At 42.4% G+C, this 16,657-nt stretch overlaps 1 protein-coding gene across 2 annotated transcripts in view; it reads right to left on the bottom strand.

Annotated features, from left to right (window-relative positions):
• Positions 1-16,657, bottom strand: part of Fhos (Formin homology 2 domain containing) — a 370,832-nt gene that overhangs the window by 5,138 nt on the left and 349,037 nt on the right. For both annotated transcript variants that reach the window (XM_080274704.1, XM_080274705.1), the window contains 2 exons: positions 6,693-6,767; positions 1-193 (listed from right to left, as the gene is read on the bottom strand). In XM_080274704.1, the coding sequence (XP_080130830.1) occupies positions 1-193; positions 6,693-6,767 (268 nt within the window). The remainder of the gene's footprint in view (positions 194-6,692; positions 6,768-16,657) is intronic.

Genomic DNA, 16,657 nt, shown 5'->3' with positions numbered 1-16,657 from the left:
CTCCACAATCATCTTCCCTCTTGTCTTGTTTCTCTCCCTGTGCGCTGCCTTTTTCTGTATCTGTTGTAATACTCTCTCTCGACAAGTACGGTACTCTAGGGCAAACTCACTGATGACTGAACACACTTGCTGCACTTTGATATCATCAACCATATGTAATGGAGTTCCCAGCCACAAGAGGAACCGCTGAAATCTGGGAGAAAAAAGAAAATTGATGGTAACTGGCAATTATTACCGAAATGTCTTTACTGTACGTATAAACAATAAGTGATGTATGATGCTAACAAATGTACTGTAACCAAAGGCCATATTTTCAATTGCATACAAAGATTTCCATCATTTCTTCCCTAATGATTTACTTTGCCCATTATGCCTTCAGATTTTCTTGTACATAATCACAATCCTTTTTGCAAAATGAGACAATGCAAAAATAACAGATTTCATTTGTACAAATGCTCTGAAATCTCCTACTCAAATTCTTCCTACTCCTGGCACCTTGCCAAACCCCTTCTAACAACTTTACTTTATCCTCCTTCCCTCCTCTTTTCTGCACTGATGGCTCTGTAGCTGCTTCTTCTACTGAAAAGGCAGAATTCTTTGCTCAGACTTTCTCTTTCCAAACCACCTATCTTCCGGTGCTGTTCATCTCTTCCATCTCACTCTGACTTCCTTATGTCTGACATTAAAATTTCTTCAACTGATGTACCTTCTGCACTCACTGGCCTCAATGCTAGCAAGGCATACAGGCCTGATGGGGTCCTTCCTGTTGTTTTCAAACTGTGCTTCTGTGTTTACACCCTAACAAGGTAAACTCTTTTCCCTTTATCTGTCAACTTGCACCTTTCCTTTTTGCTGGAAGTTTGCTCTCGTTCAGCCTGTCCCAAGGAAGAGTGACTGTTCCCAGCTCTACAACTATTGCCCAATTGCTTTAACATCTTGTATTTCCAAAGATTTTAAGTCCATTCTTTGGGAGAAAAAAAAAAAAAAAAAAAAAAAATTAATGCATCTTTCCTACCATAACTTTGTTTCAAACTGTCAGTATGGATTCTTAAAGGGATGCTCCACTGGCAATTTTCTCACCTTCTCTCAGAATATTGGTCATTCTCCTTTCAGGACTTTGGTAAAAGCTTTGCCATTGCATTTGAGATATCAAAGGCTTTCAGTTGGGTCTGGTATAAAACTTTAATTTCCAGAATGCCCTCTTACAGTTTCTATCCTTCTGTCTGTCCCTCCATCTTTTGCTCTCTTTCTGCTGCTGCAGATAGTCACTGTTCTCCTCCTAGAACTATCAATAATGGTGTTCCTCAGGGTTCTGTCCTATCGCCAACTCTCTTCCTTCTTTTCAACAATGACTTTCCAAGCTGTACATCTAACCCTATCCATGCATATGCTGATGACTCCATTCACTTCCCACGGTGTCCATCACAACAATTATTTCAACAAACAAGGAATGAGGCTATGACACACCCAATTTCTGATCTGGATGATATCTCTGATTAGGGTGAAAGTACCTTTGTTTTTAATGCATCCAAAACTCAGTTCCTACATCTTCAACCCACCAAAATCTTCCACAGGAATATCCTTTAATATTTAACCCCTACTGGGCTAATTCTCTGTTTGATAGTTTACCTCCCTTGAGTCATTGTGTTATAACCAATGTAAATCTGTACCTCATATGAGGCTTGAAGCATGGTCCAGGTAGACCTTCACTGTACCTAATATGAGGTCTGCAGCTCAGCAAGGGTTAACAACATCCAACTCAATCCTGCATCATCTCTGAGCATATTCAAGGTTTCATTCTCTCAAGATTTATCATGGAAAGATCATATTACCTCTCTTGCAAAATCTTCTAATAGATTATGTGTGGGAAGTTTGAGGGGAAGAGCAGGGGAAGTCGTTTAGGCATTCAGTAGGAGGTGGGTGGATGTGGCGTGTTTGCAGGAAGTCCAGTACAGGGGTGGATCAGCCAGAAAGATTGTTGGGAAGGACTGTTGCTATAAGTTGTTTTGGCAGGGGGGGACAGACGGATATGGAGATGTTGGTGTGATGGTTGCGGAGAAATGGGTGGAATATGTTATGAATTTTTTTAGAGTAAGCGATAGGATATTGGTAGTGAAAATTCTGTTGGGAAGAAAGATAGCTGCGATTATATCGGCATATGCTCCTCAGGCAGGATTGGATGAATCAGAGAAAGATAGATTTTGGGATGATTTAATACGTGTAGTGGGTGGTATGCGGGATGATGAGATAGTGATTTTGAGAGGGGACTTAAATGGTCATGTAGGTGAAGCAGCACAAGGTTATGAAGAAGTGCATGGGGGATGTACGTATGGTCTAAGGAATGCAGAAGGGGAAAGGATACTCGAGTTTGGGGAGGCAACGGACATGATTGTGTGCAACACATATTTTAGGAAAAGAGACAGTAGGTTAATTACATATGAGTCTGGGGGAAATAGAAGTCAGATAGATTATTTTCTGGTTAGGAGGGCCGATAGGAGGTTAGTGAGGGATGTTAAAGTTATAGGAAGTGAGGAGTGTGTGCAGCAGCACAAACTATTGATTTGTGATGTGGTGCTTAAAGAACAAGTGATGAAAAAGAGGACTTACGTACCTAGAAGGAAAATATGGAAGCTGAAAAACCAAGTAGTAAGGGATGCCTTCTATAGCGAGTTGAGGAGAGTGGTGGCTGAACAGGGAGCTGTAGACAGAGGCGTTAATGAACAGTACAGAGCCCTCAAGAACAATTTCTTGAGAGTTACTGATGTAACATGCGGCTGGACAAGAGGACCACCAAGACATAAAGTAACTTGGTGGTGGGATGAGGGTGTAGAAGCTGCAATTAAGGAGAAAAGAAGGCTTTTCCGGGAATGGAAGAAGGGTGGTAGCAAAGAGGAATATCTGGCTGCCAAGCATATGGCTAGAAGAGAGGTATACAGGGCAAAGTCTGAGTCACAGAGGCAATTACTTGATAACCTAAATCATGGGGAATGGAAAAATTTATTTAGGGTGGCAGGTCAGGTGAAGAGGGATAATCGGGATATCATTGGTGAGCAGTGTGTGAAGAATGATGAAGGAAGGGTAGTGGTGAACAGTGAGGATATTAAAGATGCATGGAGAGAGCATTATAACCGGTTGTTGAATGAGGAGTTTGACTGGGACAGGGAAGGTTTGGAGCCAGCAGATCCAGTGTCTGGCCCTTGGCCTTTGATTGATACTGCTACTGTGAGTGAGGCAATAGGCAGGATGAGGGTGGGGAAGGCAGCAGGTGTGTCTGGGTTGACTGCCGAAATGTTGAAGGCCTCAGGCAATATAGGGGTGAGGTTAGTCACTGACCAGATAAATAGGATTATTTATGAGTGTGTTGTCCCAGATGATTGGCTGAAGAGTGTAATTGTAAATGTGTATAAAGGGAAGGGTGATGCCCTGGAAAGAGGAAATTATAGAGGTATTAAGCTTTTAGATCAGATAATGAAGGTAATGGAGAGAGTTTTAGAAGGTATGATTAGAAAAAGAGTGAATATTGATGAGATGCAGTTTGGGTTTATGCCAGGTAGGGGGACCACTGATGCCATATTCATTGTTCGACAGCTTCAGGAAAAATATATTGGTAGGAGAAGGGATCTTTATTTTGTTTTTGTTGATTTGGAAAAGGCCTTTGACAGAGTCCCCAGAGAGGTGGTGAAGTGGGCAATGAGAAAGCTTGGCTTGGAGGAGTGGCTGGTTAGGGTGGTTATGGCCATGTATGTGGGTGCTCACACCCAGGTAAGAGTGAATGGAGATTTGAGTGATGAGTTTTCCGTGAATGTTGGTGTGCATCAGGGGTAGTCTTGAGTCCCATGTTGTTTATCATGGTACTTGAAGCCCTTTCACGTGACTTTAGAAACGGACTCCCGTGGGAGTTGTTGTATGCTGATGATTTGGTGTTGATTGCAGAGAATGAAAGGGAGGCGGAGGAAAGGTTTAGGAAGTGGAGAGATGGTATGGGGCAAAAGGGTTTAAGGGTAAATGCAGATAAAACAAAAGTGATGATATCTAGGGTTGGTGGCGGTACTGTCAAAGACGAGGGAGAGTGGCCATGTGCAGTTTGCCACAAGGGCGTGGGAAGTAATTCCATCTTGTGCGGTGTGTGTGATAGATGGGTGCATAAGAGATGTAGTGGTATCAGAGGTAGACTGCGAGATAATGCTGATTTTATGTGTACGGCGTGCCGGGGTGAGCAGGTGGAGATTGTCAGACGTGAAAGGATTGAACTTGCAGGTGAATCTCTTGAGTATGTGGAAGAGTTTTTTTTATATGGGAGACATGTTGTGTGCTGGAGGTGGGACTGGAGCTAGCTCTGTGGCTAGGGTGAGAAGTGGTTGGAAGAAGTTCAGGGAGCTCTTGCCTCTCCTGACATTGAGAGGGCTCTCCCTACGTGCTAAGGGGTCTTTGTATGCAGCATGTGTTAGGAGTGTAATGCTGTATGGCAGTGAGACCTGGGCAGTGAGGGAGGAAGATATTCGCCGGCTCAGACGTACAAAAATGACAATGATTAGGTGGATGTGCAGTGTGTCCCTGCGTCCAAGGCCTGGAGGGGCTGGGTTTACAATGGAAGAGTTGAGAGGTAGGATGGTACTGGAGTGTATTGGTGTTGTGATGACGAGAGGTAGATTGAGGTGGTTTGGACATGTGGAGAGGATGGAGGATGATAATTGGGTGAGGAAGGTGAGAAGTGTTAATATTGGGGGTGGGGTTATGAGGGGTAGACCGAGAAAGACATGGGACGAGGTCATTAAGTGTGACCTTAGGGTTAAGGGACTGAACAGGGAGGCTGCAATGGATCGTGCAGTGATGAGAGCCGCCATTAGGTGACCAAGGCCGACACAAGCAAGCATGTTGGAGCCTTTAAAAACGAAACGAAAACGAAACGAAACGAAGCTGACTCGTCTCATTAACTTTCATCCTCTTACTGACATTTTTCAACCTCTGTCTCGTCACTGGTCACTGCTGTTCTGAACTTTCTGTCTGCATCCCCCTTCCCTTATGGTGGGCATGTTCCACTCATCTAGCAGCAAACTCTCACCCCTCTTCTGTCCAGTTCTCTAATGCAAGAGTTAACTGATACTCCCAGTCCTTCGTGTATGCAACAGCTCAAATACGGAACAGTCTTCCTCTCTGTGTACTGTACTTCCCTCCACCTATGAACTCCAATCTTCTAAGGAAAGAGTCCAGACATCTCAAAATAAACAGATTTTGATTTTGGCAGTTGTTTTTTTCCCAGGAAAGAACAAACTTGTGGGCTTCTAGCCTGTGGTTCCTTCTCTATCTATCTATCTATTGCCAGATGCCTCAATCCCGTTTGGGGTGGGCACAAACAAATCGCCTCCACGCCGCCCTGTTCCCCGCCATTTCACTGCCCTGCTCCCAACTCACACCCCCCTTTCTCATATACCTCTCCACCCCATCCCTCCATCTCATCCTCGGCCTCCCCCTCCCTCTTCCCCCCTCCACCTCACTCACATACACTCTCTTTGTCAGTCTTTCACCCTCCATCCTCTCCACATGGCCAAACCACCTCAGTGTGTTCCTCATAACGCTTCCTATCACATCCACATCCACACCACAACGCTCCTTTATATCCTCATTCGTCAGCCTGTCTCTCCATGTGACTCCACAGGCTCCTCTTAAATAACTCATTTCCACTGCTCTCACTCTTGACTTGTGTCCTTCCAACAACATCCAAGCTTCACTTCCATACGTTAGAGTTGGTATCACAATACCGTCATGTAGTAACTTTTTCATTTCCATGCTCACTTCCCTTTCTTATCACTGCTTTCAAAGAACCAGCAACCTTTCTTCCCTGCTGTACCCTCTCAAGCACTTCACCCTCCAAACCTCCATCCTTACTCATCACACTACCCAAGTACTTAAACGTACTCACATTTTCCAATTCCTCACCATCCAACCTCGCTGTACATTCACTGACTTCACCTCTCTCAAAGACCATCACTTTACTCTTCCCTACATTCACCTTTAGATTCTGTTTCTTACACACTCTCCCAAACTCATCCACCAAGCCTTGCAGCTCCCCTTCGTCTTCACTCAACAACACAGTATCATCTGCAAACAACAGTACAGGGAGTTTCCAACTACCCTCTCTCACCAGGGCCATTCCAACATCCACTACCCTACCTTGTACCTCTTTTATTACCCCATCCATGTACAGATTGAACAATCATGGAGACATGACACATCCCTGTTTTAACCCAACCTCCAAAGAGAAAAATTCACTTAGTTCACCATCCACATGCACTGCAGCCTTAGCACCATCATACGTACTTTTCACAGCATTCAACAACTTCCCATCTACTCCATATATTCTTAATACTTTCCACAATCCTTGTCTATCCACCCTGTCATATGCTTTCTCCAAATCCATGAAAGCCACATACAACTTCTTTCCCTTCTCTAGAAACTTTTCCACTAAAGATCTAAGAATGAATATCTGATCTACACAACCTCTTCCCTTCCTGAAGCCTCCCTGTTCTTCTCCAACTAATTCCTCTTTTCTTTCTCTAACTCTTTGCATTAAAAAAAAAAAAAATCATAAGCAGAAATAAGCTAGAGAGGAAGGGATGCTACAAAGCCTCCTAAGCTGACAAGAATGTAAGTCTCAGCCACATTCCTGTCAAGTAAATTATCAAATCACTAACCTTGTCATGACTCGCCGGTAAATGATACCCAGCACTATGATCCTCTCTGCACAGTCAGCCAGGAATTCTGACATCCTGGAAAACAAAATTACGCACAACAGTAGTAAGCAAGGAATACAAGGAGCCTGATTTGAAGATCATTCTTTTTGTACTTAACTGAACTATTTATCATCATCAACATTATCTGTTTTGGACTTAATGTCTGTCATTCATGAAACACATGACAAATGGGTTCCACTAATAGTACTCCTTCACCCTGTTGTCCTGCATCAGATCTCTATTAATACCTCTAGGTCTGAGGTTAGTACTCACCACTATGGCCTGTGTCTTCCTTGGTCCACCTCTCACAGTACTTGTGTACCTCCTAACAAACTCACTTAGTCCATCCTCTTGACATGACCAAACCATCTAAATCTCCTCCTTCTACCTCCTTCCAATGTTTTTCATTCCCAGCTGTCTTCTTAGCTTTCTGAGGACATCCCATCATCTAAATTTACTCCACATACTTAGTGGATCATTCTCATGTTGTCTCATTATATCCTTCTCTTTTACTTCCCATCTTTCACTACCATACAATTAAGCAACTGCAGCATAGGTAGGTACCAAACACTTTTCCTTTTGTGGACAATGAAATTACCTGATACAGTAAAAGCTCAATTAACTGGAATGCATGGGGATTCTTCCATTCCAGATATGGAATTTTCTGGATAATCGAATGTTACTCTTAGAAATTTTCTGGGAGGTCAAACAAATGAAACAGTACCAAACTTGGGACTTTATTTCATAAAGGACATTATTCAGTATTAGATACAGTACAGGTAAGATACAAGACAGGTACACTCTCACTCACTAATATCTGCCCAGGGGTGCCCCCTTCCTACCTCAGAATACCCAGGGAAAGGGGAAGCTGGGAATGAAACAAGCTCCATCCGCCACTACCCCTGCTCCCGACCATCCCCCATACCCCTACCCAACCCCCCACCCCACTCGTCATTCTTAACTAGCAGTTACATCTCAAGCTGATTTCATGCTTAACACTCTTGGTCCCACTACTAATACAAACAAAGAACATTAGGATATGTTAAAAGAATATAACTATCAACATGTTGCATCAAGAAATTAATGAATTATGACGTTGACAGTAAAACAAAAATGTTAACAACGGCCACCCCAGGCCTCCTGTGTTGGGTGCACTGCTTTGCAAACACACACACACACACACACACACACACACACACACACACACACACACACACAGGCACAGACACGGACGCACGCAAACACCCGACGCATGAGGCCTGGGATGGCCATTGTTAACGTTTTTGTTTTATTGACAACGTTATAATGTTGTGGTAGGTGGTGGCGACCATTATCCACTCACTTGATGTAGTGCTGCCTACTTCTTCCTTAGCCTGTATCATTCTTTTTCTGTGCCTACCCTCCTCTCTTCCTATTCCTCCCATCTTTCCTGTCACTTCTTATTGCTTTTCTTTCCTTTACAGGTGGCTTTACATTGAGTGACAAGCCAAATGGTTTCCTGTAAGCCAAGAAACCATTTACAACGCTGGGTGGTAACCATATAACCAAACCATACGTGCTCCCTACGTGTCAACAAGTGGGTTGGTGGAGGATTAGTGCCCCTCCCCGTAAAACAACTAACTCAAAGTCAAGTGGCCACCCCTTACGGGATTATGGCATCTGGCAATAGATAGATAGATAGATAGTTATAATGCAAAAAATTTCTTGCTGCTGCATGTTCATAGTTATATTATATACTTTTTACATATCCTAGAGTTTTATAATTGTGTATTAGTACTGTGACTATGAGTGTAAAGTATGAGATTAGCTTGAGATGTAACTGCTAGTTAAGAATGATAAGTGGGAGGTTGGGAGAGGTAGGGGTATGGAGGAGAGTTGGGAGCTGGGGTATAGGCGGGTGGAGCTCGTTTTGTCCCCCCCTCCCGTCTTCCCTGGGTATATGGGGGTACAAAAGGGGTACCCCTGAGCAGAAATTAGTGATCGTGAGTGTACACTACAATACACACAAAAAGACAGCAAGAGAAATTGTACAGGACTGAACACAAACCAGCAAACATTACCAAAAATTATTTAAAGAAAAATTTAGCATATGTTACAGGCCAAAATAATTTTGAAAACTTAGCTGCGTACACTACTTTATCCTGTACTGTACAGAACTAATAAAGAATTATAGAAGGACGACCGGAATCTGGAATAATTTTGATCCCATGCCGGATCGAATTTGCGTTCCAGATATATGGATGTGCCGATGCATCGGATGCTGGTTAATCGAGCTTTTACTGTATATCAGACTGATTGCCATCTCTGAATTTTTCGATCCACTTCACACCCTAGCAATGACACTCTTTGCTTCACCACCAACAGCATTCATAACATCATTAAGGCAGCAAAATTTGTTCAAAATCCCCAGTGACTCATCTATCACCAGGGATTTTATTGGTCCACATCAAGTACTCTGGTAATACATCTTCATTTACTGTGCTGTACGGTACTGTATATCATAAATTATATCCCTATTAGAAACTACTGTACTATCATCATAACACACTCCTCTCAAGTTCATCTTACTCAACAACACTATCACATCATCTTTTCTAGCGCAACCCTACTTACTCACCATTCACACCTCTTAACAGACCAAAAAGTGACACGAGCCTGTCTAATTTTACTGTACAACAGAAATGCACCGGACCCGGATCTGAGGCCTCTTGAATTTTTTATGGGTAGATGTTTTAAGTACAGGAGGATTCCCAATGCACAAGCACCCCTAATTTTGATAATCATAGCAAACAGTGATAACCTGGCCAATAATCATTCCCCCAAAACCCCAGGCATACCAGAAAGAGATCAGAAATTTATATGAAGACTTAGTACAGTAAAACCCCACTAACTCGGACCTCCCATTACTTGGACAAAAAAAATCTGGGCAGACAAATTCAGTGTAACCTGGATGAGTATAAGTTATCGTATATCCTGCCATATAATGTGCACTTTCCTCCCCCCAATTTTTTGAAATACCACAAAGACCATGGTTTTGGGGTAGGCCTATGGGCTGGGGTGACTGGTACCCACACATCCATTCAGCAAAATGGTGAAAATAACATGAAATGTGAGACCCAAAGCCACTAAGCCAGAAGCAAATCACTTGCTGGCCTTACTAATTATGGTACTGTACTAATTATGATTTCAATAATGTAGACTTGCATAAATGTCTGTCTATCTATCTATCTATTGCCAGACACCTCAATCCCGTTTGGGGTGGCCACAAACAAATTGCCTCCACGTTGCCCTGTCCCCAGCCATTTCACTGCCCTGCTTCCAACTCACACCCCCCTCTCTCATATACCTCTCCACCCCATCCTTCCGTCTCATCCTTGGCCTCCCCCTCCCTCTTCCCCCCTCCACCTCACTCACATACACTATCTTCATCAGTCTTTCACCCTCCATCCTCTCCACATGGCCAAACCACCTCAGTGTATTCCTCCTAACACTTCCTGTCACATCCACATCCACACCACAATGCTCCTTTATATCCTCATTCGTCAGCCTGTCTCTCCATGTGACTCCACAGGTTCCTCTTAAATAACTCATTTCCACTGCTCTCACGCTTGACTTGTGTCCTTCCAACAACATCCAAGCTTCACTTCCATACGTTAGAGTTGGTATCACAATACTGTCATGTAGTAACTTTTTCACTTCCATGCTCACTTCCCTGTTTCTTATCACTGCTTTCAAGGAACCAGCAACCTTTCTTCCCTGCTGTACCCCTTCAAGCACTTCACCCTCCAAACCTCCATCCTTACTCATCACACTACCCAAGTACTTAAACGTACTCACATTTTCCAATTCCTCACCATCCAACCTCGCTGTACATTCACTGACTTCACCTCTCTCAAAGACCATCACTTTACTCTTCCCTACATTCACCTTTAGATTCCGTTTCTTACACACTCTCCCAAACTCATCCACCAAGCCTTGCGCTCCCCTTCGTCTTCACTCGACAACACAGTATCATCTGCAAACAACAGTACAGTACAGGGAGTTTCCAAACACTACCCTCTCTCACCAGGGCCACTCCAACATCCACTACCCTACCTTGTACCTCATTTATTACCCCATCCATGTACAGGTTGAACAACCATAGAGACATGAAACATCCTTGTTTCAACCCAACCTTCAAAGAGAAAAATTCACTCAGTTCACCATCCACATGCACTGCAGCCTTAGCACCATCATACGTACTTTTCACAGCATTCAACAACTTCCCATCTACTCCATATATTCTTAATACTTTCCACAATCCTTGTCTATCCAACCTGTCATATGCTTTCTCCAAATCCATGAAAGCCGCATACAACTTCTTTCCCTTCTCTAGAAACTTTTCCACTAAAGATCTAAGAATGAATATCTGATCTACACAACCTCTTCCCTTCCTAAAGCCTCCTTGTTCTTCTCCAACTAATTCCTCTGTTCTTTTTCTGTCAATAAGTATCCTACCATAAACTTTTCATATTATACTAAGAAGACAAATGCCCCTATGATTACCACACACTTCTTTTTCCCTTTTTCCTTTGTACAAGGGAATAATTATACCTGACTTCCAATCCTCCGGGACTCTACCTTCCTCCCAGGCCAATCTGCACATCTTCCACATCCATTCTACTACTATCTCTCCCCCATGCTCCAGCATTTCACCACACACTCCATCAATTCCTGGGGCAGTATCATAAATACTGTACATCATAAATAAGCAGTACACTATGCATTCTGTGGGTTAGATATGCATACACATGGTGCATGGAGTGATCACAATAAGCAAGTTGCATCAGTAGACTGTAAACAAAAGACAGCAAATTGTCTGTTTGTGAACGCAAAGCGGAGGTGAAAGATTTGTATGTTTGTGTATTTTCATTTTAAATAAATGATTTCATGCAAAATTATTTTTCCTCAATTTATTGGTGAATCTTGAATTATTTTCATTTTTGTTTTTGAAGGCTCCAACATGCTTGCATGTGTCAACCTTGATCACCTAATGTCAACTCTCCATGTTGCTTGATCTCTGGCAGCTTCCCTGTTTAGTCCCTTAACCCTGAGGTCACACTCAATGACCTTGTCCCATGTCTTTTTTGGTCTACCTCTCACTACCCTACCCCTAGCATTAACACTTTTCACTTTCTGCACCCAATTATCATCCCCCATTCTCTCCACATGCCCAAACCATCTCAATCTACCTCTCCTCATCACAACACCAATACACTCCAGTCCCATCCTACCTCTCAACTCTTCCATCATAAACCTAGCTCTCCCAGGCCTTGCACTCAAGGACGCACTGCACAATCATCTAATCATTGCCATTTCCGTACGTTTGAGCCTGCGAATATCCTCTTCCTTTACTGCCTAGGTTTCACTACCATACAGCATTACACTTCGAACACATGCTGCATACAAAGATCTCTGAGCACGGAGAAGGAGCCCTCTCAGTGTCAGGAGAGGCAACAGCTCCCTGAACTTCTTCCAACCACTCCTCACTCTAGCCACAGAGCTAGCTTCAGCCCCATCTCCAGCATATAACATGTCTCCCATATAACAAAACTCATATACACTCTCAAGAGACTCACCAGCAAGTACAATGCCTGGCAATCTCCACATGCTCTGCCCGACATACCACCTACATGAAATCAGCATTATCTCGCAGTCTACTTCTAATACCATTACATCTCTTATGCACCCACTTATCACAAACACCGCACAAGATGATATTGGTTCCCACTCCCTTGTGGCAAATTGACAGTACCACCCCCAGCCCTAGATACCATCACTTTTGCTTTATCTGCATTTACTCTTAAGCCCTTGTGCCCCATACCATCTCTCCATTTCCTAAAGCTTTTCTCTGCCTCCCTTTCATTCTCTGCAATCAACACCATTTCATCAAAATACAACACTTCCCATGGGAGTCCATTTCTGAAGTCATATGAGAAGGCTTCAAGTAATAATAATAATAATAATAATCTGGCCTTTTGTTTCTCAAAAGCACCAGTTCTTCCTCTGGTAATTCACTAGCACTCGACACCCATACATTACACTGGTATACAAAAAATTTGAGGCAAGCATGAAATTAGGTGTTCTAACCTAATTTTGGGGTGCTGATTTCAGATTCGAAATCCGTTTTCACTCATCACCACTAGTTTTTGAGATATACATGTATGTACTTGTGTACATATAGGCCTAAACCCAAAATATTCGTCAAAAATCCATTTTCCGTTGTATTTTCTTGGAACTTGGTTTAAAACACACACCACAACAACCTCAAACATGTCAAGCACTATATGCAGAAGGACTGGGGGTCTAGGAGCACTTTCGTGCCTGGGAAACACAGTGCCCAAGAAAATCCTCCGGAGGACATGAACAAGATGCTTCTTCCCCCTCTTCATATCAAGCTTGGCCTTATGAAGAATTTCAAGAAGGCCATGGACAAGGATGATGCTGCATTCCAACACCTGTGCACTCTGTTCCCAGCTCTCTGTTCTGCTAGGCTCAAAGAGGGCATCTTCATCGGACATCAGATCCGGGAGGTGCTGAAGGATGAAGTATTCAAGGGGAAGCTCACCTTGAAGGAATTGAGACCATGGGAAGCATTTAAGGTAGTCTGCCATGGCTTCCTTGGTAATACACGGGCACTAGATTACCAAGAGCATGTCGAGAAGTTGTTGCAGGCTTATCAGGATATGGGGTGCCAAATGTCTCTCAAGATTCACTTTCTCCACTCCCACCTCAACTTCCCCCAGAACCTCGGAGCAGTAAGTGACAAACATGGGGAAAGCTTCCACCAAGATATTACTAAGATGGAGAGCAACTACCAAGGCAAGTGGAACCCCAGCATGATGGGGGACTTCTGCTGGATGCTCCTGCGCGACATCCCGAAGGCAAAGTACACCAGATCGTCCAAAAAAATTTACTTCTGACTGTCTGTAGTACTATGGTGTGTATATATGCTTATATCCAAGTAATGGTAATATTTAGTTCTGTCATTGTTCTGTGTCTGTTTTGTTTCGTTCTGTAATATGCCATATTAATATATGAAATAAACTCATTACGGTATATTATAAATATATGCATTATAATAAAAAAAGGTATATGTGAAAGCAAAAAAAACTAAAGGTGATAGAGCAAAACTGTTCAGAAATTTGAATTAAGCATATCAAAATTAGTCAAAAACACCTATTCACATGCTTGCCTCAGATTTTTTATTTTTTTTATTTTTATTTTATTTTTTTTTATACACTAATGTTATTTTTACAATTACAAGAATTGTGATATTTCTTGTATATAATACAAGCTACATCACATATACATGAAAGTGGCAATAATTAAACCCTATAATCATCCATCATAGTACCTCTCTCCAGGTCATAGCATTGTGAAAAAAGAAAGTCTTTCAGCTGTCTCTTAAATGATTCAACAGTAGAGAGTTGTCTTATGGACAATGGCAATCTGTTATATAATCTAAGGGTTCTATACGCAAAAGAACGATCAGAGAAAGATGACTGGTGAATGGCTCCTGGTTCATCAAGACGCAAGGAATCATCTTCACTGCGTAACATCACACCCGGGCGTGCCGATGGGAGTTTTAACAATTCAGCAAGATACTTTGGTTCACTAAACTTAAGAACCTTGAATGTAATAAGACACAGTTTAAATTCAATTCTAGCCTTTACTGGTAACCAATGCAGCTCAATCAGAAATGGGGTAGCTGAGGTTCTCGGGGGGAGACCAAAGATAAGCCGTGCTGCCCTGTGAACTTTTGTTAGTACTGTATATTATTTGGAAGACCAACCCACAGTGAATTACAACAGCCAACACGAGACAAGACCACTGCATGGACCAATGTTAAGAGGCACTGTCTATTCAGGAATTTTCTCACAGAGTACAGATTTCTGATATGCAAGTTACACCCTCTTACAACCTGATTAATACGTTCTTTGTAATTTAACTTGGAATTAAAATAAACACCCAAATTTCGAACAGAACTGGCTGGATGAAGCTGTGACAGGCCAATGTTCAAAGCCAGGGCATTATCAGTGTCATCACCCCTTCTGTTTCCTCTGATGATGATGATCTCAGTTTTACTATCATTCAGCTGTTTCCTCTTAGCCATCCAAATCTTAATATCAGACATTAAAGATTCAAACTTTGTCTTAGTATCGTTGATATTTGACATCTTAACATAGAGCTGGGTGTCATCAACATAAAAATGATAGGACACATCATGAGCATCAAGTAGAGATGATAAACTACTTGTGTAGATAGTAAATAGGATTGGACCCAAAACTGATCCTTGAGGGACTCCAAATAGAAGGGAAGCAGAATCAGAGCTAGCGTAATCAACAACCACTCTCTGAGATCTGTCCGACAGATACGACTTAAGGAGCAAAAGGGCACTATCACGAACGCCATAAAAATACAGATCGTCCAACAATAGTTTATGATCTACTGTATCAAAAGCTGCAGACAGATCCAACAGAACTAGGAGAGAGGACATCCCACTACAAGTGTTTGCCACCAAGTCACTCTGAATCCTTGTCAGTGCAGTTTCAGTTGAATGGTATTTTCTGTATGCTGACTGAACAACAGGAACAACTCTGTTGTGTTCCAGTAGTGGTACGAGTTGATCGAGTATGGCCTGCTCAATAATCTTGGATTAAAAAGACAGGTTAGAGACGGGACGATAATTTGTCGTGCTCTCGACATCAAGGCCAGGTTTCTTAATTAGCGGCTTAAGCAAAGCACGATTCTCAGACTGCACAAAATTACTTTCTAAGAAGCATCTATTTATTATGTTGCAGATAAAAGTCTGCAGGGTGCTCATACACATCAGGTAGTTGTGACATGTTACATGGATCGAGTGAGCAAAATGCTTTATTAAGTTCTCTAATAGAACATTTGACTTTGTTTACATCCAGCGGATGAAATGTTGAAAGCAAATGATCCCTGCTGCACCGTGGCTGGAAGTCAACTGAGTACACTTTACTAGGCGAAATGCGAGATATCTTACTTGTAAAAAATGAAGCAAAATCAGAGGCCAATTGGGTATCAGATACAGAAGTTGGCTTAACAATTACATTCCTCCGACCAACCAAATTGTTCACAACTGCAGACAGTTTTTTTTTATCACCACCACATGAATCAACTTTATTTTGATAATACCTAGCCTTTTGGTCTTTTACAGTGTGAACAATTGCTTTTCTCGCAAAAACATAACGCAAACGAGTTACTTCAGTCCGCTGCAAGCGCCACTCACGTTCTGCCCTTCTACATTGTCTACGCAAAGAATTAATGGATGGACCATACCACGGAGAATCATCACGTACAGTGATTGTTTTTACTACCTCAGGACAATAATGATCAAAAATTGACCTAAGCTCATTGTTGTAAATATCAACCAATTCATCAGAAGAAAGACTGGAAGAATCAATGGAGTTTAAACGTTGATCAATTTCAAGACACATCAACTGGTGGTCAACATTCCTGTATTTTCTGAACCTGATGACCTTTTTATATGAAGGGGATTTTGGGACATCAAAACTAAGAGTGATCAGAGCATGATCAGAGATGAGGGGGTCAAATGAGTCAACCTCCACATAATAAACAACATGGGGCTCAAAACTGACCCCTGATGCACACCAACATTCACGGAAAACTCCTCACTCACATCTCCATTCACCCTTACCTGGATGCGAGCACCCACATACATGGCCATAACCCCCCTAACCAGCCACTCTTCGATCCCAAGCTTTCTCATTGCCTGCTTACCACCTCTCTAAGGACTCTGTCAAAGGCCTCCTCCAAATCAACTAAAACAAAGTACAGTTGCTCTTTCTTTCCTCTATGTATTTTCTAAAGCTGTTGAACAATGAATATAGGCATCA

This window comes from Coenobita brevimanus, chromosome 59, assembly GCF_032717465.1.
Source record: "Coenobita brevimanus isolate Jiangsu-jjx chromosome 59, ASM3271746v2, whole genome shotgun sequence".
NCBI lineage: Eukaryota > Metazoa > Arthropoda > Malacostraca > Decapoda > Coenobitidae > Coenobita > Coenobita brevimanus.
The sequence above is the reverse complement of the archived record's forward strand: the minus strand, read 5'-3'. Positions and strand labels throughout refer to the sequence as shown.